The sequence below is a fragment of the Ziziphus jujuba genome, chromosome 11 (assembly GCF_031755915.1).
Source record: "Ziziphus jujuba cultivar Dongzao chromosome 11, ASM3175591v1".
Taxonomy (NCBI): Eukaryota; Viridiplantae; Streptophyta; class Magnoliopsida; order Rosales; family Rhamnaceae; genus Ziziphus; species Ziziphus jujuba.
The window spans coordinates 25,233,450-25,255,847 of NC_083389.1; the positions used below are offsets into that span (position 1 = coordinate 25,233,450).

The window sequence follows — 22,398 nt, forward strand, 5'->3', positions numbered from 1 at the left end:
TATAAAACTACTATCAACGAAAAGGAACATTTAAAATTTTAAAATAAATTTAAAATGTATTTATTTTATTTTATAGATTTTGGCATCAATGCTTCTGTAGTTTCATCATTTTGTGTGCTTTTATGATATGAAACTAGCATCAACGCTCTCATAAGGTTTGTAAACAATGGTCACATTAGTCTAAAACCTTTTTATATTGTGATTTTTTATCTACTAAATTATATTTAGAAAACAAAATTTTTATTATAATTATACAATGTCTAGAAAAGGGAATTTCTTTACATGTAGTGCACATGCATTTTATTAATAAAGGGTATGAGATAGAGATTTTAGACTAATCTGCACTGCTTATAAATTTCGAAGGATATCAATTCTAGATCAATATTATTGGGGTTAAAGTATAAGAATGCTAAATCTAGATAGAATAGTGGTGTCAACTACTCTTTATTTCATGACATTTTATACATTAAAGGTTAATTAAACTTTGATACTTTTCAATTTTAGAATGTTATAATTTAAATCCTATGTTTTAAAAGTTACCACATTGAGCCATATTTTTCTTTTATTTGGTGCATATTATTTTAATTGTTTGAAAATTCTTCAATATTAACCAATAAATTATTATATTTAGAATGCTCTACATAACTAAGCATATTATAAAACACCAGTTTTCAATTTGTAAAGGTCATAACCAATATTCCATAATTACATTAGGGTTTAAAAATAATAAATATTAAATTTATAAAATAAAAAAATAAACGGCTTAATGTGGTAAATTTAAAATTAAAAGGCTTTTTTTTTTTGGTAAAGAAAAATTAAAAGACTTAGTTTGTAAAATTCCAAAACTAGTGATATTAAAGTGTAAACCTTTAAATTAAATATATACATTTTATATGACATAAATATTTTTTTAAAACTTATGTGTAGTAATAAAACTTTATTTTCCTGCAAAAAAGAAAAGTTAATGTATTTGGAGAGTTTTATATATATTTTTTAAATTTAATAAAAGAAACACGTAAAATTTATTTTTGAAATTTAATAAAAAGCATGCATAATCTTTTGAAAGCTGCGAAAACAAGCAATTTGTCCATTAACCCCCCAAAAAAAAAAAGTTTATATTATTTCCTCTGTGTATATATATTTATATATATAAGTACAGTTAAATTAGTGATCATTTTTATTTTATTCGCCAAAAAAATATAATTTTTCTGTTTGATTATCAAATTAATGATAATTGATAAGGGGTAATGTTGGCTTAAAAAAAAATAAATAAATTGTAGGCTTTTTTCAGAATTTCACAAGACGAGGCTGTATTGTAGAATTAAGAAGTAGATGATCCGTCGTGCCATCGCTTTTGGTTTTGCTATTGTTTAAATGTTTTATCAAATAATTGTTTTATAAAAGTATTATTTATAAAAAAAAATTTATTAAATATGTACTTTTTTGAAAATCGTTGATTTAAAAGGTTGCGATGGGCGTAAAAACGACGCCGTACGGGTAGAAATCAGGAGGAATTTTCAGTATTTCCACTTCCATGGCATCGAAAGAAAAGCCCTAGAACTGCCAGAACTCTTTGCCAGATTTTCGGATCGCTTTTCGATTTGGTATCGTAGTTCATCGCTGATAATTTATATTTCTTCGTAATAAAAAAGGAAATGGAAGCTTTTGGTTAACTGCGCTATCGTATTCAACTCATTTTGCTCGATTTCAAAGGTGAGTGAGTATTTATTTATTTATTTTTTCCGTAACTTTTTAGAAAACCAAATCAAATAAAGTGACTTTAAATTTTAAGAATTATACGAGTTTTCTCGCATTAAATTGTTTTACTGGAAGCCAGACATCACTGTATAGAGGATCTGATGGAAAATCGGAGGTAGCATGAACGGCTTTGTACCGAGTGTAATTTTGTTTTTTAATTAATTGATTTATTTTTGTTTGGGTTGGTTGGTAATTTTGAAACATATGGATATGGTTGAGCGATTTGTAAATTTCATTTGGGAAATTGGAAAGAACTGAGGTTAATCAAATATAATTGCAGAGAGTGTATTGGATTTTTAACTAATTAGTGAATATGGGTTTTTAATTCAACAAGAGTTTTGACGTTTTCGCTCATGTAGGAGAGGTGGTAGGCTCAAATTCATTTTGGGATGTTCGTTTAGATGTATTATGGATAGTGAAGTGCTTTGACTTTTATTTGCTGGGATTGATTTTATTGCCTTTAATAATTCCCGTTGTAGCTTGAATGAGATGGCGTCTTCGCATAATGTCGAGTTGGAGGCAGCAAAGTTTCTGCACAAACTCATTCAAGATTCTAAAGATGAGCCCGCAAAATTGGCTGCGAAACTTTACGTGGTTCGTGTAAATATATATATATATATATATATATATAAATATATTTTCCCCCTCTTTATAATTGCTCTGTATGTGTCCCCCCCTTTTCCATCTCTTCTGATTTTTGTTTCACATATCTTGTGCTAATCAGATATTACAACACATGAAGTCAAGTGGGAAGGAGCATTCTATGCCTTATCAAGTAATATCAAGGTAAAGATCAAGTGTCTTTAGGTTGATTTAAATGTTTGTTTTTAGCTTCACATTTATGGCATCTTATGTGGTTGAAGCATTAAACTATTGTTATATTTATAGTGGGAAAATGTGATACATTTATGATCTGCCTGCATGGTTGTATTGATGCATTTACACTATGTGTATCTTTCTGGTACTTTCAGTGCTCATTTGATACTTATTGTTAATCTCATTTTTCCTTTTTTTTTTAGTGTATCTTTAGCAGTTGTAGATTCTAAGTGCTTGATATGTTTTTAGTTGACTAATGTTTGTATTTTCTACCTCATGTCTTTTGCCTCATTATTTCCTCTTAACTTGTGGTTGATCAAAGGGCAATGGAGACTGTTATCAATCAACATGGTCTTGATATTGAAGCCCTGAAGTCATCGCGCCTTCCTATGGCTGGAGGAACTCAAACAGGCGATTCCGCAACCGCACAATTTGGAGGTATACTGTTCCTTGTTAATATCCTATTTTGATATTTTGGTATCAATTTGAAGAAGCTCCTTTATCATGTTCTTGCATTTGGACCTATTATATAACCTGAATCATTTTATTGTAGGGTCTTCTCAAGCTGCTGGGGTTTCAAAAGATTCCAAAGCGGGCATGGCTGAAAATGAGATTGCGAAAGTTGATCCATTTGGATCAAGTAGGCCGCCTGTTGGTCCAAGTAGTGGAGGACACGACTATTATCAAGGAGCTGGACCCCATAGGAGTAGTCAGTCTTTTGATCATGAAAGTCCATCTAGTTTGGACTCTAGGTCCGCTAACTCGCAATCACAAGAAAGGCGTGATACGGCAAATTGGGAAAAACAGGTGAATCAAAAAGACACCAAAAAGACAACTAGTAAGCGAAAGAGGGTAGATACTTCAGTTCCCATGGAACCACACAATGAAAATGCTCAGCAACTTGATACCCGCAGCACTGTAGGTAATTCAAGGAAGGGAAAGATGAACAAAATTGAACCGTCTTCTACTTTTAATATTCTTCCAAATAGTGGCCAAGTGGAAAACTTCTCGTCCTTGTCTGGTAGCATGAGACAGGTGATTAGATCCAAACAAGAGGCTCAACATTTGATAGATAAACAGTTGGATTCACCGAACATTAGCAATCCAATCTCTCGGGCTCCAAGTTCAAAGTTCCCCGAAGATTTGGAAGTTTCCTCTATGCAAAGTCCTTCGACACAGCAACAGGTTGGTTCAGTACCATCTACACATGACATTATGGGTGTGTGGAATCAAAATAAACTTGGTGTACCGTTTGAAAAGTCCCAGGTTCCCAGATTTCCATCTAATCCAGTTCCTGGCACCATGACAGCAGAAATTCCAATGCAGCAGTCAACAGTTCCATCTGTTGGATTAAGTAAGGATCTATGAGATACTGTTTTAAAGCATTTGACCTTTTTTTCTTTCTATGGGGTCATTAATCTGATTTTTTAACAAGCAATTCTGAAAACATTATAAATTGAATCAGGGTAACAGTTGGGGCTTAAAGTTTAGTCTTACGAACTATGTGATAGAAGGTTGTCTTAGGCTTAAAACTGGCTTAATATCTATTTCCTATAAAATATTATACAATATTTATCAATTTCTTCCTTTCTTCTCTAGTACTAGAAAGTCAAAAATTTGAATAATTAGTATGAGTTGGAACATCTCTTGAGTCCATGAATAACTATACCTCATTGTGAAATTCATGGAAATTTAGATCCGTTTGCGAAGGTTCATGGAGGGGTTCCTGTGGCTTCTAATCCATTTCCAGTTGCAGAGTCTGGATTCTCAAGTCCAATGCAATTTGGTGGTGCAATGCCTGGAAAGGTTATGGAAAACGATGGAGGAAGTTCAAATATGTTAGCAGATGCAAGTAAACTTTCTCAGGTATCTGATTCTAGTCATCACGTTTTTAGTTGTACAGATCCTTATACTATTTTTTTTTTCCCTGAGGATTCTTATCATGTTCTTTTGTGTAATTTGCCTTCTTTGCTTAAATTTAATTGATTATCTTTAATTTTATTGTATGCGTGGCATAATCTGTGTGCAGTATGTATATCTGTTAACTTGCCTGTGTATGGTGTTTCTGCAGGGTGCCAGGGAAAGCAGCATATCTGAGATGAATATGCTTAGAAGTGCAACATCTAGAGATCCTGGAAAATCTCCTGTAGCATCTGGTATGCCTTTTAAGGAACAGCAGTTGAAACAGCTGAGGGCCCAGTGTCTTGTATTTTTAGCCTTCAGGTAGATAGCATCGTATTGTTTGAATTTTGTGGAGAATAATAATACGTGATTCTAAACTTACTCGTAGTTGAATTGTATTGAGTACTGCTTTCTATGTGTAGAAATGGGTTGATGCCAAAGAAGTTGCATCTCGAAATTGCTCTTGGAAACATATTTCCTAAAGAAGGTGTGTACATTTTTTTTCCCTTTTCTAAATTAGGTGGTGTCTTATTATTATTAATATTGTTGTTTGTTATTATCATTAGTATCTAAACCAATCATTATTTATTAACTTGTTGAAATTTAGGTACTAATACTGATGGACCTCGCAAAGAGTTGATCGACCATAAAGGGAAAGCACAATCTTCTAATGATCCAAATATTGTTCCTGAGGTCATGATGCCACCTGTAAGACTGAACAACACCAGGGAAGCTGATAAAATACCTTCAGGTGCCTCATCCACTGGAAGATTCCAAGAAACTGAATCCTTATCTATAGAAGCTGGGAGCTCAAAAATGGAGGACAAAGGTGGCCCACCTTCAGACCATTCTGTACTTGCAGAAGAAAGAAAACTTCTACTTTCAAGAAAGCCTGATGCTGAAATACAAACACAGGAAACAACATCTTCCCTAGCAATGGCATCGCAAAAGAATGATTTTTCTGGTGGAAGGGGTGGTATAACTGTTACCATGCCTGGGGAAAATATGGAAAATGGCCACCTGCTAGTTGGAAAGGCTAACCAAGCCTCGTATATAGCCATGAATAGGCAGATGACTCCTGAGATGATTGGTTGGACTGGAGTTGGTAATCCTAATGATGTTTCTAGAGGACCACTACCAACCTCCAGTGTTCAGCGTGAGATGGTGCCTGCAAGAAAGGATAATGCACCTAGTGAGTGTCAAAAGTTTGATATACCATAGTTCTTCAAGGAATCAATATGCTGATAATAGTTTTTCTTCTTTTTTCAGTAAGAGATCGTTGGAGACCAGTTTCTGGAATTGAAAATGATCACCATGCAGTACCTCCTATGAAGGATGTTAATATGATGCAAAAGCATGTATTGCAGGGTTAGAACTGTGACTTGTTGCTAAATTATGTAGTTAAAAGCTAATTTTTCTTTCATTATGCTCATAACATGTGGTATCTGTGTTACAGATGATTCTAAAGTTTCTGCTATTCAAAATGGATGCTTTTCAGATGGACGGAAAGTAGTTCATTTTTCTGAAACACTGAAAAATGGCACTAGTTTTACTGCAGAGCAAGTTGAGGAAGATGACTCATTATCGACTGATGTGCCACCTTCTCCTAAGTACACCATGTTAGAGAAATGGACCATGGATCAGCAGAAAAAGAAACATTTAGAAGAGCAAAATTGGATTCTAAAACAGCAGAAAGCAAAGCAAAGAATTGCAGTGTCTTTCCACAAGTCAAAGGTCTGTGCTTGAGACTTGGTAGTACTTTGTAATCTTTATGCACATTTCTGTTATAATCCACGGATTGAGGAATGTGCCTCTTGTTCATTTGAAGTTAATTCGTTAAGTTATAGTAGACAAATAAGATGTCTTCTTTGAAGCTCACTAAGGAAGGAATAGTATTACGTCCTAAACCACTGATTTTATGAGTAACCATAGATTTTATGAATAACCATAAAAGGATTATATTTCTTGTTTTTTCCTTGGCCTTGGAATGTTATTAATATAATAAACCTTGTTGTGGAAACATATTTATTTTGAAATGTAAAAAGATTGAAGTTAATTGGTTACAAGGGGTATCTCAAAATGATTTACTAAATTTTTCCATGAAAGTGGCTTCGATTTAGGTGATTAGGAGTGAGTCTTGAAGGCAATGTTCAATTCAAGGATGCCCTAGAATTACTTGATAAATGGAGTTTTGACTAACTTCAAGAGTTGTTTCTGTTGAAAGAGTTATATGTTTGGTGTTACTTTACTTTGATATAAGGGAAGCTTCCTGATTTTATTAAAGAACAACTCTCTTGTAACTTATGAATTTGATTATATGGTAGAGAAGGCACTCACATGGAATAGAGACGAAAAGAATTAATATATTCTCTAAAATATCCTTAGGTCGTAGCTGCCTGCATGAAATAGAGGGAAAAATATATTGGTATCTATGTCTAGTAAACAATAATCTTGGTGGAAATTGGCTAAAAAAGGTGGATATTTGCATGTTTTTTATGGATATACCAGTGGAAATATTGCTAGAAGCATTGATTGAAGCTAATGTTAAAAAAAGGTTGGTGGTTAGGATGTTGTATGTATTGTATGTTGTATATTGTTTACATGTCTTAATATGTGTACCTATTTATCCATTGATGTTTCTTTTAATCTTAGTTTATTCTGCAGCTGTCAATGTATTCATTTGATACTTGATACATATATTTTCAGCTTCATTTCATAAAGTGCACATCATTAGAGGGAAATTTGTATATTATACATTTCATTCTATCGTGTTCTCCAACTTGTTTCTAGAATGTTACATAATACATATGTCTTACCTTCCAAATAAGATAATTGTCATGCAAAGGATATTGCAATATAGATGTGTATTTACTTATAAATGATGATTTCTATAAAAATCTCTATGTCATGATTTTACTTAGTTGTTTTTGTTAGTGTTTATATATATGTGTGTATATATATATATATATATATTTTTTTTTTTTTCTTGCACTACCGAAAAGCCCATGTATCTGATTTCGTTGGGTAACAATCAGGAGAAAAAAGTTTACTTTTTTGGATGATGAAGATTCAAAGTACAGTGGTTTTTGATACTGGAGTACTCTGTTAAATTGTTAATCCTGTTAAATTGTATTTTAGCTGTAGTACTTGTGCCAGAATATAATTTCCTCTCAACTTTTGTTTTTCAGAACCAATGTGTTATGCCTGTATGGCCTTGGCTTATTAAATCTCTTGTTATTGACTGCTTATTGAACTATTTGTGTGTGAACTTTCTATGTTTTAAACTAGAACCAATGTGTTATGCCTGTATGGCCTTGACTCATTAAATCTCTTGTTATTGACTGCTTATTGAAGTATTTATTTGTGAACTTTGTATGTTTTAAACTAAGTGGTTTGCCATTTCTAGCTATCCTATGGATATGCCTATGTTTTTTTAACACATAAACATTGTCTTGCAATGTACATTGAACCTAATGAATGGCTTAGTGATATTTTTGAAGTTATATATACCTCACACTTTGTGTGTTTTTACTAAATGTAGGAGAATGTGAGCTCGTCTGAAGATATATCTGCAAAAACAAAAAGTGTCATAGAGCTTAAGAAACTACAACTATTGGAGCTTCAACGTCGTCTTCGGAGGTTATTTATATTCTTTTTATGCATCAAGTGGTTTTCTTTTACTCCTGTTGTCCCTTATCAAATGTCAACTTTGAGAATATGAAAGTCACATAATATGGAACTGCATAAATGCTTTCTCTTCACCTTCTCATGTATTAGAATTAAAATAAATTACTATCATTCAGGAGTTGATATCATGAGTAATGTTAATGAGGGAGATTGGGAAAATAAAATTTTCTGTCTTTTTAACATGGATATAAAACTTTTGAGGCTACTAAAAACTACGATGTGAGTTACTTTTTGGAATGGAGGTAATATTTGTTTATCTGGTTTTTGGTAAGATTATGACATTTTATTTTGTGTTAGTCTAATTATGGTATCTTCTCTCAGTTTTCAGTAATCTGTCACTTCTTAATGGTGTTTCTGTTTATTTGGGCAGTGATTTCCTGAATGACTTTTTTAGACCAATCACGACTGAAATGGATCGCTTGAAATCATTTAAGAAACACAGACATGGCAGGAGAATAAAACAATTAGAAAAGTTTGAACAGAAAATGAAGGAAGAGCGACAAAAGAGAATACGAGAAAGGCAGAAGGAGTTCTTTAGTGAGATAGAAGTTCACAAGTATGCAGTGCTACTTTTAGATAAATTTGCTTTTTGCATTTATTTCTCTTAATACATTTCTCCTGAAATGATCTGCTTTTGAGGATACTGCATGTTGGTTTACCATTTCCCTGCATCTCAGGGAAAGACTTGATGATGTGTTCAAGTTTAAGAGAGAACGGTGGAAGGGTTTCAATAAATATGTAAAGGAATTCCACAAGAGGAAGGAACGCATCCATCGTGAGAAGATTGATCGGATCCAACGTGAGAAGATTAATTTGTTAAAGATCAATGATGTGGAAGGATATCTTCGAATGGTGCAGGTTTGTTTAACTGTTTCTTACTGACGTGAAAGTTGTGTCCTATTATTTTTATTCTATTTGCATGAAATCTTTTTGTATACATGATAGGATGCCAAGTCTGATCGTGTTAAGCAACTTCTTAAAGAAACAGAGAAATACCTTCAAAAGCTTGGATCCAAGCTACAGGAGGCAAAGTCTATGGCAAGTCGATTTGAACATGATATGGATGAGACAGGAGCTCCAAGTGTTGTTGAGAAGAGTGAGACTGCATTTGAAAATGAAGATGAAAGTGATCAAGCAAAGGCAAGCTCATTTTCTTTGCTCCATCTTTTTGTTTAATTAAAAATTTTCACTCATTCAGTTATTGACTAACACCAACCGCCTTGCAGCATTATTTGGAAAGCAATGAAAAGTACTATTTGATGGCTCATAGGTATGGACATGGCTTTGTTATATTCACAAGTGTGCTGCTTAAAATTAGGTTTAATTTGGTCACTGTTGTTATGCTTATTTAGCAGTGGTTGAACTTAGCCTTCTTGGTTCTTTTCCTTTCATTATTGTTTATCTTAAAATGTTTCACTATGTTATTGTATAATATGGAGTTCACTTTGTCTTGGTGAAATAAAATTTTCCATGGATTTAGACTGCTGACAATTTTGAATTACATGCTTTATCATAGTATCTCGTGAACTACATTTCTTTTGCAGTATAAAAGAGAGCATTGCAGATCAGCCATCTTGTCTTCAGGGTGGAAAATTAAGAGAGTGAGTGAATATGCATATTCTAATATTAGGTTTTTAATTGGTTGGAAGTTTTTGTTTCTTATTTTTTATCACTGGAAGTATTAATTTTTTATATCTATTGCTTTCTACATTTTCTAATTTTTAGCTGATATAGACTGAGGCAAAAACTTAATTCTTGTCATTCTCAGGTTTGAATTATTTACATTGTAGTTTCTGATTTTCAGGTATCAAATGAATGGTCTAAGGTGGTTGGTTTCGCTATACAATAATCATTTGAATGGTATCCTGGCTGATGAGATGGGCCTTGGTAAAACTGTTCAGGTATAGGTTGGTTATAGTTCTGTCTTACTTTGGCTGCATTCTATTTCCAATTTATGTGTTTGGAATCTGATAGCATGTGTGCTTATAGGTTATTGCTTTAATTTGTTACCTGATGGAGACCAAAAACGATAGAGGACCCTTTTTAGTGGTTGTGCCATCTTCAGTTTTACCTGGATGGGAAACAGAAATAAGCATATGGGCACCTAGTATACATAAGATTGTCTATTTCGGGCCTCCGGAGGAGAGGCGTAAGTTATTCAAGTAATGACGTGAACCCCAGACATCTACTTTATTCTTCTTCCTTCCTTTTGTCATGTTATTTTTAAGCATTGTGATTCCTTATGTTGCAGGGAAAAAATTGTTCACCAGAAATTCAATGTCCTCCTGACAACATATGAGTATCTGATGAACAAGCATGACAGACCAAAACTAAGTAAAATACACTGGCGTTATATAATAATTGATGAAGGACACCGTATAAAAAATGCTTCGTGCAAGTTAAATGCTGACCTGAAGCATTATCGGAGCTCTCATAGATTGTTATTAACTGGAACTCCACTACAGGTTAGAAGCTTTCTTTTTGTGTGCTTCTTTGATTTTTTATTTACATGCTGGTTTATGCTCTAGTATCTCAAATATAGAATGGCTTTCCTTTTATATGCATTGATTTTGATACGCCAAGTAATTTTTGTCTTTCTCCTTCAAATAGAACAACCTTGAGGAGTTGTGGGCATTGCTGAACTTCCTGTTGCCTAATATTTTCAACTCTTCAGAGGATTTTTCTCAGTGGTTCAACAAACCATTTCAGAGTAATGGTGATAACTCAGCGGATGAAGTAAGAGTTGTTTTTGCTTTGCATTCTAGAAATTGATTTTCTTTTTCCTCGTTCTTTTGCTATTGTTGGTATTATTATTATTATTATTTTGTAATTGCATGGATATTTAATAATCTATGTTTTTGTTCTTGGATCATCATGACCAGGCTTTGCTCTCCGAGGAGGAGAATCTCTTGATCATAAATCGTCTTCACCAAGTACTTCGACCATTTGTGCTTCGGAGGCTGAAACACAAGGTCCTTAAAACATATCTTGCATTTATCAGTTCTTATTTTCATTTGGGAAGTGCTTTTAGTATGTCCTGATACGTGGAAGTTGATTTATTTGCAATATATAGCTCTGTGCATGTATGCTATGTATGGCTTTAAAAGTTTTAGTTCTTACTCTGTAAATATACAGCTTAAAAGAAGTTATTTCATAACAGTTTGCGATTATACATCACTGGTTAATGGAGGTGTTCGTGTCTTACATACGCATACATGTGCATTCATGTCTCTATTGCTCTAAAGTCGTTTGTTGAGTTTATATTTGTCAAGGAAAATGCATTTGCTACCCAACAACTTATGGCAAAGACATTTGGTGGTAACATGGCCATTCATCAAATGTCTTAGACATGCTTAGTGCTAAAATTTAAATTTTGCATGCGTTTGCTGAGATGTTCAGGCACTATTGAGAGGTTTGTTAGTTTCACCTTTTGTAACTTCAGTGATGGTGAAACTAGTGGTGGGTTGAATTATGATGTGTGATTTTCAATATAACAGTACGGTGGTCTTAGTGTATTTCTTTGGTCTAGATGGTTGCATTTGGGGATTCTCATCTTTTCTTTTGTAATATTTTTCCCATCATAATAAAACGTTCCTAAAAAATGAGAGATGTTTCAAATTAATTAGCCTAGGCATTTGCCATTATTTTTCACTTATGAATGCTTAGAATGGTATTGCTGAGGTTTTTATTCAATAAGTTATTTGGTTTACAAATCTTAACTTTTCAGCTCTGATGTTCTTGCATTCTTAAATTCTATTACTAGGTTGAAAATCAATTGCCAGAAAAGATTGAGAGACTTATAAGATGTGAGGCTTCTGCTTATCAGAAGCTTTTGATGAAGAGGGTCGAAGAAAATCTGGGATCGATTGGAAGTTCTAGGGTAAGATTCTTTTTCCTAGTTTGCTTTTTTCCTTCAAAATGTGAAGGAATTCATAACCTATGCTATCTCTTGTGTATTTACTATTCTCTTATCTAACCTTTAAACACTCGATTTTTACAGTCTCGGTCAGTGCATAACTCTGTTATGGAGCTTCGCAATATATGCAATCATCCTTATCTTAGCCAGCTTCATGCAGAGGAGGCATGTTTTATCTCTATTTCATTTGATCTCTTTTTGCTTTTTTAAAATCCTGTGGGAGGACCGAAGAAAATAATTTTTCTCAGTGGCTTGAGTTTTCTTCTCTCAAGTGCCTTTCCTTTCTTATATGCTTTTGCCTCTCACAAGTTATTATTCATGTTTTCACTATTTATTATTTTTTTGGGCTCATGTTAGTTTGCCTCTAAATACATGTTTATCATATTTCCTCTGCAGGTCAATAGTTTGATACCTAAGCATTATCTCCCAACTGTTATTAGACTTTGTGGGAAGCTTGAAATGTTAGATCGGATACTACCCAAGTTAAAAGCAACAGATCATAGGGTGTGCAATTATTTTTGTCTGTTTTCAGGCATTTGTGTTGAAATATTCTAGTTTTGGATATATTGTGACCAACTGCAAATTGTAACTCTCCAGGTTCTTTTCTTTTCCACAATGACCCGACTACTTGATCTTATGGAGGAGTATCTCAACTTCAAGCAATATCAGTACCTTCGGTTGGACGGCCAGACATCTGGGAATGTTCGTGGTGCCCTCATTGACCAGTTCAACAATCCAAATTCACCTGTATTTATATTTCTTCTCAGGTGATTCTGAATGTTTGTTATGTTCTTAGTGTCCTATCTCTAGTTTCACCGTAGCAAGTGGTCGGGACTTTGCCCCTTAAAGGGTGGTGATGTATGTCTTACTATGCATTTTCCCCTCTTTTTATGCTTGGGGCAAGTAAGGAAGTGGTATAAGGTGTTAACATTGGAGGAAGTAACAGAGGGACGGTGCTATTATATGGCTCTATGTGGTTTCTCTGAGAGTGCATTTGTTGATTGGATCCTTTGTTAGCTCTTACAAGTTTCAAATAATGAATATTTAGCCAATATACTTTGCCTCTTTTAACTCTAATTTCTTGCTCCACCCTTGTTCCACCAGTGGACAATGTTACTGAGAAATGAAAATGAGTTTAAATTATTATTTGCCTTTTCTTTCTAATGATTACATTTATTTGAACCTAGTCAAGAAAGATTTCATATCTGACTTCTGGAATGTCATGATAGTATTCGGGCTGGTGGTGTTGGAGTAAATCTTCAAGCTGCTGATACAGTGATCATATTTGATACTGACTGGAATCCACAGGCAATATTTTGAATTACCATTTCTTGATTTTGTAAAATTGAAACCATTTGTTGTTAAGTCTAAAGCTGGTTTTGTTTTCTGGTTGATATATGGTCAGGTGGATTTGCAAGCTCAGGCGAGAGCTCATAGAATTGGCCAGAAAAGGGATGTGCTTGTTCTTCGATTTGAAACGGTAATTAGCTTTCCCCTTTGTAAGATTGTGATGCTTGGTAAATAACTAAATATATTAGGCTTTATCTTTTTAACATCTTCAGCTTTCATTTCCATTTTGTATGTTTGCCTTTCTATCCAATTATGGTTCCAAGTGATGAATATCTTCTTCATAATTTCTATTGGCAGCTGTAGGTTTCTTTAGCTTTTGGTTGTAACAGATTTTGTTTTTTCATTTAAGGTGTCTTTTAAAAATTTCATGTAAATTGAATTGGGGAACTAATTGGTCAAATGGAGATGGACAGACATTTGAGTGCTGTAATGTCACGTTATATGTGTGGGATTCTGCATTTGTAGTTTTTTGTAGAATGCATATGTTCCTGTAATGTCACATTATATGTGTGGGATTCTGCATTTGTAGTTTCTTGTAGAATGCATATGTTCCAATCTTTGGTTGCTCACCGTCACGCTTCCGTTCTATTTCATTAAAGGTCCAAACTGTTGAAGAACAAGTCAGAGCTTCAGCTGAGCACAAACTGGGAGTTGCTAATCAGAGCATAACTGCTGGTTTCTTTGACAATAATACCAGGTTAGTTGTGACCCTAACTGAATTAGACTTTTTTTTTTTTTTTAACATAATTTAAAAGAATGTCTAAGTGCTTCGTCAAATGATTTATCTCAGTGCTGAAGATCGAAGAGAATATCTAGAGGCACTTCTCCGAGAGTGTAAGAAAGAGGAAGCTGCACCTGTTTTAGATGATGATGCACTAAATGATCTCTTAGCCCGCAGGTAGATATTTGGAATTTTCTGTTTTTATCTGTCTTCACTTGGTATGATGGTTCTGTCAGCCACATTGTGCTTGGGCCTTGTAGAAGCCTATATTTGGGAGGAAACCTGGAGGATTTGTGTTTGTGAACGATGAATGTTCATGAAATTAAATTTTCTTTATGTTGAATCTTACCCGACTTAACAGGTGTTTGGTGGGCTACATATTCTTTTTAGGTCTCATTTGCTGCCCTATTACATTTGCAAAATAATATGAGTCATATAAGATGTATCATGGATATTGCCGCTGGAAGGCACTTTTATATTGGAAAATGAATATCATAGATTTGTTAATTCCGGGGGCTGTTTCAGTATCATAGCTTGGTACCAATAATGCTGTGCCCTGTGTATGTTTGTGTTAATAGCCTGGACATCATTATTACCTTTGTTTTGCTTGAAGTGCTATTTTTTCCCTTCCCTCCTTGAACAAGTTTATATTCCTTTGCTTCAAAGTTGTTTCATTTCTGCCCTTTTTCCAATTGCAGTGAGCCAGAGATTGATATCTTTGAATCTGTTGATAAACAAAGGCAGGAAGCAGAGATGGTATGCATTTAAACACTTGAACTCTGGCTGTATATTGATTTTGAGCTATATGAGAATGCATTTGTATGTGTGTTTACCTCTTTTTGATGGGAAACTGCTGACTTGATTACTCAGGCGACATGGAGGAAGCTGGTAATTGAACGAGGGTTAGATAGTTCTGAACCTTTACCTCCTCTGCCTTCCCGCCTTGTTACAGAGGAAGATTTGAAGGAATTCTATGAAGTAATGAAGATATACGAAGTGCCAAAACCTGGGCCTGGTATGGTGTCAAATGTTGGTGTCAAGCGGAAGGGTGAGTATCTTGGGGGCCTTGATACTCAGCAATATGGAAGAGGAAAACGAGCAAGAGAGGTATTCTTTATATCTGATTCCCACAGCCTGTTGCTTGCTGTATCACCACCTTTTTCCTTTTTAGCTTGGTCCTGCAACTCTATAATTAATTATGATGTTTCTCTTTGTTGAAGGTTCGTTCCTATGAAGAGCAATGGACGGAGGAGGAGTTTGAAAAGATGTGTCAGGTTGACTCCCCTGAATCTCCTAGCAAACCGAAGGAAGAAGTTAAAGACACAAATTTGCCAACAGATGCCAGTCGATCTATTGTGACTGTTAAGACAGAAATTCCTGCTCCACTTTCATCAGAGCAATCCCACTCAACACACCAACCAGTCACATCAATCCCACCACCTCCACCAGCACCCACTGTCCAACCTGCACCGATTATCCAACCAACACCGACTATCCAACCACCACATCTGCAGCAAGGCAAAGAGGTAACACCACCAGCTAAGCGTGGCCGTGGGAGGCCAAAAAGAGCTACTACAGATCAATCACCAACTGCTGTGGTTCTTACAGCTCCCTCTGGAACTGACAAAGTGGATTTGGCATTACAGAGAGGAACAACATCTAGCTCTGATACAACCTCCTGTCCCAATCCTTTAGCGGTCAATGTAAAAGGTGTCATTGGGACTGTACATCAAACTGGTATAGGGGTTACACCTAGTTCTCAACCAACCACTCCCCCTTCTGCTACTTCTGGAGCACAAGTAGCTGCTGTCCCTTCTGTTCCCGTGCAAGGAAGAGGACAGGGTCGGAAAATTCAAAGTTCTGGAGAAGCACCCCGGCGTAGGGGAAAGAAACAGGGGCCAGTATCACCTGCTGTTACTAGTGGTTTGACTGGATCGGATCTAAAACAAAATGAGATTCAACAGAATAAATCAATGAATCCATCAGTAAATCAGGCCACTGTCATTACTGCAACTGTTTCTAGTACTCCTCTGGTCCAGTGTCCTGATTCTTTACCAGGTTCTGCTGCTTCACAAGGTACTGATGTAATAGATCCTCATCATGGCGAGGGTACAGGTTTGAGCTCTCCTCAAACCCCTACTTTGCAAGGTGTTAATCCTGTATCTCAATCCTCTTCTCCTTGCCCTTCTGTGCCCATGCAAATGAAAGGGCAAGGTCGGAAGACTCAGAGTGGTGCAGGTGGAACCCGGCGTAGGGGAAAGAAACAGGCACTAGTATCACCTCCTGTTCCTGATGTGTCACCTGGTCAGGATTTAAAACCAAATGTAAATTCACAGAATAAATCTGGTGATTTGAGTGAGAGTCAAGCTGTGAAAAGCAAGCAAGATGTTGCTAAGGAGCCAACCAATGCTATACAAGAGCAAGTATGTCATGCACCTGATAGTTTGGCAGGTCCAGATCAAGACGTAAAATCAACCAAACAGCCGGTTGGCTTAGCTCTAGCTAAGCAGTCAGAAGTCTCATCAACCACACATGACAGTGATCAGATCTCCATGGGTAAGCATTCTCAATTTGTCCATCATTTCCAAGCACTAGGACTGAAAATCGATATTAAAGATCTCCAATCCTGTGCAGGCCCTACATCCGGAGAGAGTCAAAATGCTGCTGTCCTCAATGTTGCATCTCTGACAAAGGATGCTTCCAATGAAAATTGCTCATCCAAACTGGAAGCAAATAAGCTTTCAGGAAATGAAGCTGTTGTTGCTCCAGCTGTAGCTTTATCAAGCACGACTTCCCCTGAGGTGACCAAGGACTCATGTTTAGTGGATAGAACTGTTACGGCTACATCTACCGTAATGAGTGCAGCTCTAGTTGTTCCTTCAACTGATTCTTTTGCCACTTCCACTACAATGGAAGGTATCACTAAGACAAAGCATCTTGTTGCTGCAGAAATTGCTATCAACCCTCAGTCTACCCCTCCTTACCCTTCTGTTCCTGCAGCCTCTCAATCTACTGGTGCTTTACCAACTGAATCTATACAAGTCAAAAGACAAGGTCGAAAGGCTCCACCTAGAGGAGAAACACCTCGTCGCAGGGGAAAGAAACAGGCTTTAACAATGTCTGCTGTACCTGATGGTTCAGCAGCTCACGCTTCAAAATTAAGTTCTCAATCCCAGAATAGGTCTGATGATGCAATTGGAAGCAAGTCTGCTATCCTAAGGGGTAAGCATGGAACTGACACACAGGAAAACAATGTTATTCAGGCTCAGATATCTGAGGTCAATTTGCCTAGTGGTTTAGCTGGTCAGGATCCAAAAAGAAAAGAGCAATCTGGTCATACTCCCCCAGTGAAGCAGTTAATAAATCCTCCGACAACAATTGACAGTGCTCTTGGATCCTCTGATAAAAATTCTGCTTTAGGTCGAATTCAAACAGCTAATGTAAATGATGTTGCACGAGTTATGAAAGAGGTTTTTTCTGGAACTTGCTTGTCAAAAAATAAAAGTGGGGAGACTGCTGGGAAAGAAGGTAGGGCTGTCCATAATTTACCGGTAGTAAGTAAGACTGTTATGGAAGTGGCCAAAAATCAAACTTTGGAGGATAAAGCACATTCATCTATGCCTACTCTGACCACAGCTTCTGTTCTTGACCTTCCGGTGAATTATGAAAAACGATCTGGAATGGAAGCAGATGGCACCCGTGTTCTCATGACTGATTTGAGTAAATCGGAAATCAAGACAACTGCAGTTTCAGTTGTGAAAATGGCAGACTCAGAAAAACATTCTAATGAAGATGCAATTTCACTGCCTAACACAGGAGCTCTATGTACAGCTTCTCTTAGTGCTGGAGAAAGGGATGATGGGCTTTCTGAGAGAGAATCTCCTGATGCTGGTCCACCTGGTTTTACTACAAGGGCCTCTGGCAATGATGTAAGTTCATCTTTGGTTCCTCCAAGTGTGGTGGAGCCTGTGGCAATGTCAAATACTTCTGGAAACAAAACTGAAATGTTGACAAAGGAGTCTCCAAACTCTTCTCACCTTGATGCCAGAGGATTTGAATGTCAGACAATTTCCACAAAAACAGACAAGTCCAATGATTATCCTGAAACCACTCCGCCTATTCCTGTGACTCCAGAAAATTTAGGCATAGTGGTCACTTCTGCTATGATTGTCAGTGGCTCTGAGAACAAAATAGAGCCTTCTGTTAAAGAGCTTCAGTTAACATCTCCTGTAATTTCAGAAAAGGCTGATGATGATGATGGTGAGCATCCTAAATCACCAATTTCTCAAATTCTGGATCATTCCAGTGTGGTAGAGCTTCAGTTAACATCTCCACAAGATGAAGGCAATCCTGAAGCTCCTGTAATTTCAGAAAAGGCTGATGATGATGATGATGGTGAGCATCCTAAATCACCAATTTCTCAAAGTCTGGATCATTCCAGTGTGGTAGAGCCTCCTATGACTGAGATTCAGTCTGGAAATGATAGAGAGCCTGCTTTAAATGAGGTTAAAAATTGTTCTCTTGATATTGGAATTGATGAAAATGCTCCAACTATTTCTTTGACTCGAGATCGATCCACTGGTGTTAAATTTGAGAAGCGTTCCTCTGAGAGTGTTATTCTGTGCTCTACAGAAGCTGAGTTTCAAAAATCTTCTCTTGAAATTGGAAGCCTTGGAAATCCCTCATCTATTCCTGTGACTGGAGATCAACCTCCTAGTATTCATTTTGAAGAGGATGCCTCTGAGAAAGATGTTCTGCCCTCTAATGATGCTGAAGCTGAATCATCTATTCCTGTGACTGGAGATCAACCTCCTAGTATTCATTTTGAAGAGGATGCCTCTGAGAAAGATGTTCTGCCCTCTAATGATGCTGAAGCTGAAACAGCTGCTGAATGCTCTGGTCAAGCCAGTGTTGCAGGTTTAAAATTTTCACCGAAAGTCGAAAATAGTGGAGCTGCTCATGGACCATCTGATATTGCCTTGGGAGATAGTAGTGAGACTTTGCAGGACACTTCTGAAACTGGCAACTTGGAAGCTAAATGTGATGCTTCTGAAGACAAAGAGGAAACCATGCCGGACCCTTTAAAGTCAGTCATAGCTGAATCTAGTGGTGCCAAAGTCATCCCAGAAGCTCATGTTGGAACACTGCTGCAAGAAATTGAAACTACTGATCATAGCGATGAAGCTTGCAATATGGAATTGGACCCTTCTAAGGGTGATCAAATGGATGGTTCTCAGAATGTTTTGATGGAACATGAAAAAATATCAAATGAGATTACTTTGCCTTCTTTATTGGTCACGGAGGAAGACAAACTCAATAACTCTGAGAGAAGTCCAGTTGGCAACTCAGTAGCAGTTGGGGAGCAGAAAGGACCTGATGACGCCGAATCTGGTGATCAGTTGGATGTTTCTTGTGAGGGTGGTTTTATGCCAGAAAATATATCAGAAGTCCCACCTTCATCTTCCTCGGTGAAAGAGGAACAAATGATTGAGAGTTCATTTGAGAAGTTTCCTGTTAGCTGCTTGGTGGCTTTGAAGGAACCAAAAGATTCTGAAGCTGGGATGGATATTCAACTTGATTCTGCGGGGGGCAGTGAGACTTTGCCAGATCAAGTTATTTTGTTACCTTCTTGTTTAGAGTCCGGAGAAGAGATTGGATGTTCATCTGAGAAGGGTCCAGCACTTGAGGAACCAGAGAAACCAAAAGATTCAGAAGCTGAAATAGATGTACAATTAGATTCATCAAATAACAACGAGGTATTGCTAGAAAAGGTTGTATCAGGTTCTATCATGGAAGATAAGATTGAGGGCTCATATCAGCAGGATCCAGCGGGCAGCTCAGTGCCTGAAGAATCAAAAGATTCTGAAGCTGAAGGGGCTGTGCAACCTCTAGACAGTTCTGAGGGTTCTAAAGATGTTCAAACTGATTCGTATCTTGCTGGCAAGATGTCACAAGAAATTTTTTTATTAGAAAATGCACATCCTCCATCTTCGTCAGTGACAGATGCAGAAAAGATTGAGAGTTCATTGGAGAAGTGTTCATTGAGCCTGTCGGTAGAACTTGAGAGGTTGGAAGGTTTTGAGGCTAAGGTGGAAAATAGAGTGGATGCAGGTCATGATGTTGTTGGTTCTCCAGAAAGTAAAAAATCGGAAACCATGAATCTGCTTTCATCTTCTTTAGCATCAGAGGGAGAAAAGATTGAGGGCTCAGTTGATAAAGCTCTGTGTAGCAGTCCAGTAGCATTTAAAGAATCAGAAGACTCTGTGGTTGAGATTGTTAATGATATGGGTGCTTCCCAGATTGGTGGAATTTTGCCCGAAAGTAATTTAGAAAATATAAATTTACCTTCATCTCCCCTGGCAACTTTGGATGGAAAGACTGCTGGGTCACCTGAAAAGCATCTGATTGGCAGTTCAGAGGAACAGGTGGAACGAAAAGGGTCTGAAAATGATGTTGATGACCAAATTGATGTTTCCCATGCTGGCGAAATTCTTCCTGTAAATTCTCCCACTGCAGAAAAAGAAATGAAAATTGAGGATTCATCTGAGGAGGGCCATGTTGACTGTTCCATGGCAGTGGAGGAACCACAAATTCCTGTAGCTGAGGTCAGGGATCTAATCGATGCTTCTCATGTTGGTGGTTTGGGTCTGGAAAATTTGTTAGAAAAGAGTGATGGCTTATCTGAGAAGAGTCAGGAGGAGGGCAGCTCATTATCCCTGAATGAATCAAACAAGAACGATGATAAAATCAGTCATCAAATGGATACAAATGATATACCCCAGGATGCTGGGTTAATGCCAGAAGATATTGTATCAGAAAAGGTGGATGTTGTTACATCTTCTTTAGAGACTCAGGAAGAAAAGGCTGAGGGTTCTTCCGGAAATAATCGAATGAGCAGCTTAGAAGCAGTAGTGGAATCAAAGGGTTCTGAGGTTGATGGTCAATTGGGTGCATCCCAGGTTAGTGTGATTCTGTGAGAAATAAAACTCACAATTCTTTTAGTGCTAGAAATCTTCTAAATTATCCATCCATGTTGGTTAGTTCCAAAATTAAGAGATGAAAAGTATTTAATAAAAAGTTAAATCAGCCCTCCAGGTTATAACTACTATCCATGGGAGCTAAATTGTTCGAATATGAAAATATGGCTTAAAATCTAATAGTATTGCCTGCTTTTTCTAATTACGGTGGAAGATAAAAAGGGGAAAAAAAAAAAAAATGTTCAGGCTTCTTCATTTCCTATTGTAGATGTATATGTTTTTTTTATTTATTATGATCTCAAAATGGTGTGCTGTCTTCAACTCAGGTTAGTACAGTCTTGCCAGACAACGATAGGTCAGAGAACATGGCTCTGCCAGCACCCTCTATGGTGACGGAGGAACAAAAGCTTGAGGGCTTGTTTGAGGATGGTATAGTCAGCTTAGTGGTATTGGAGGAATCAAAAGGATCTCCAGCTGAAATGGGTGATAAGGTTGATGTTTCTCAGGATTGTAGGATGGTGGCAGAGATTGAATCTGAGAATTTGGATGAGCCTCCACCTTCAACATCAGAGGGTGATAATGTTCTTGGCTCATCTGAAGTGGAATTGGTTGTCATCTCCTCTGAAAATTTGGATCAGCCTCCACCTTCGTTGACAACTGAGGGTGATAATGCTGCTGGCTCATCTAAAATGGAATTGATTGGCAGCCCCTCAGTGCCTGAGGAATCAGAATTGAAAGATGAAGCTGCAACTGCTCATGTTTCTGAGTCACAGCCAGAGGGCGAAAACAAGGATTTGCCTCCATCTACTTCGGCCCAAGACAGTGAAAATGTCAAGGGATCACCAGACCGAGATCCATTGACGGGTCATGTTTCATTGCCACAGAATGAAAACAAGGATTTGCCTTCATCTTCATCAGCACAAGAGGGTGAAAATATTGAGGGATTATCAGCGGGAGCTGAACTGGGAAGCTCCGTGGATATGGAGGGTGCGGTAGGGTCTGAAGAGTAAGGTTTTTATGAATGTAGAATTTTGTACAGTAGGAATATATTGTTGATTCAATTCAAGTGGTTCTACCACAGCTGAATTTACACCATATGGTAATTAAGAATTGTTATGTGTTGTATAAAAAGGTTATTGTTACTAACTTTCCTAAAATTATAAGAAAGTAGAGCATTTATACATACTATGTGTTTTGTTATTCTCTTGCAAGTTTACATTTTTCAGAATGATCAGTGTTTCAACTTGCATTAACCCAGATTTCCTTATCTA

General features: G+C 36.7%; 1 protein-coding gene across 8 annotated transcripts; it reads left to right on the plus strand.

Annotated features, from left to right (window-relative positions):
- Positions 1 to 1,403: 1,403 nt before the first annotated feature.
- On the plus strand, positions 1,404 to 22,310 carry LOC107411408 (chromatin structure-remodeling complex protein SYD). 8 transcript variants are annotated; one of them, XM_048464956.2, is made up of 36 exons: positions 1,404 to 1,713; positions 2,238 to 2,352; positions 2,483 to 2,544; positions 2,897 to 3,012; positions 3,128 to 3,928; positions 4,271 to 4,440; positions 4,646 to 4,797; positions 4,899 to 4,963; positions 5,084 to 5,668; positions 5,746 to 5,844; positions 5,933 to 6,210; positions 8,018 to 8,115; positions 8,534 to 8,719; positions 8,841 to 9,021; positions 9,109 to 9,303; positions 9,390 to 9,433; positions 9,708 to 9,764; positions 9,968 to 10,064; positions 10,153 to 10,325; positions 10,415 to 10,628; positions 10,774 to 10,899; positions 11,046 to 11,135; positions 11,927 to 12,043; positions 12,164 to 12,244; positions 12,476 to 12,583; positions 12,677 to 12,846; positions 13,309 to 13,387; positions 13,485 to 13,559; positions 14,029 to 14,126; positions 14,220 to 14,327; positions 14,849 to 14,906; positions 15,021 to 15,257; positions 15,371 to 16,706; positions 16,785 to 17,066; positions 17,151 to 21,109; positions 21,454 to 22,310. In XM_048464956.2, exons 2-36 carry the CDS (start codon positions 2,248 to 2,250, stop codon positions 22,135 to 22,137), a joined length of 11,286 nt encoding a protein of 3,761 aa, XP_048320913.2. In that variant the 5' UTR covers positions 1,404 to 1,713; positions 2,238 to 2,247; the 3' UTR covers positions 22,138 to 22,310. The 8 variants fall into 8 exon arrangements, with proteins under 8 accessions (XP_048320913.2, XP_015874477.3, XP_048320914.2 ...); XM_016018991.4 differs by having other exon boundaries at positions 1,405 to 1,713; positions 3,128 to 3,759; positions 3,835 to 3,928; positions 16,785 to 21,109; XM_048464957.2 differs by having other exon boundaries at positions 1,405 to 1,713; positions 3,128 to 3,759; positions 3,835 to 3,928; positions 4,325 to 4,440; positions 16,785 to 21,109.
- The last annotated feature ends 88 nt before the right edge of the window (positions 22,311 to 22,398 follow it).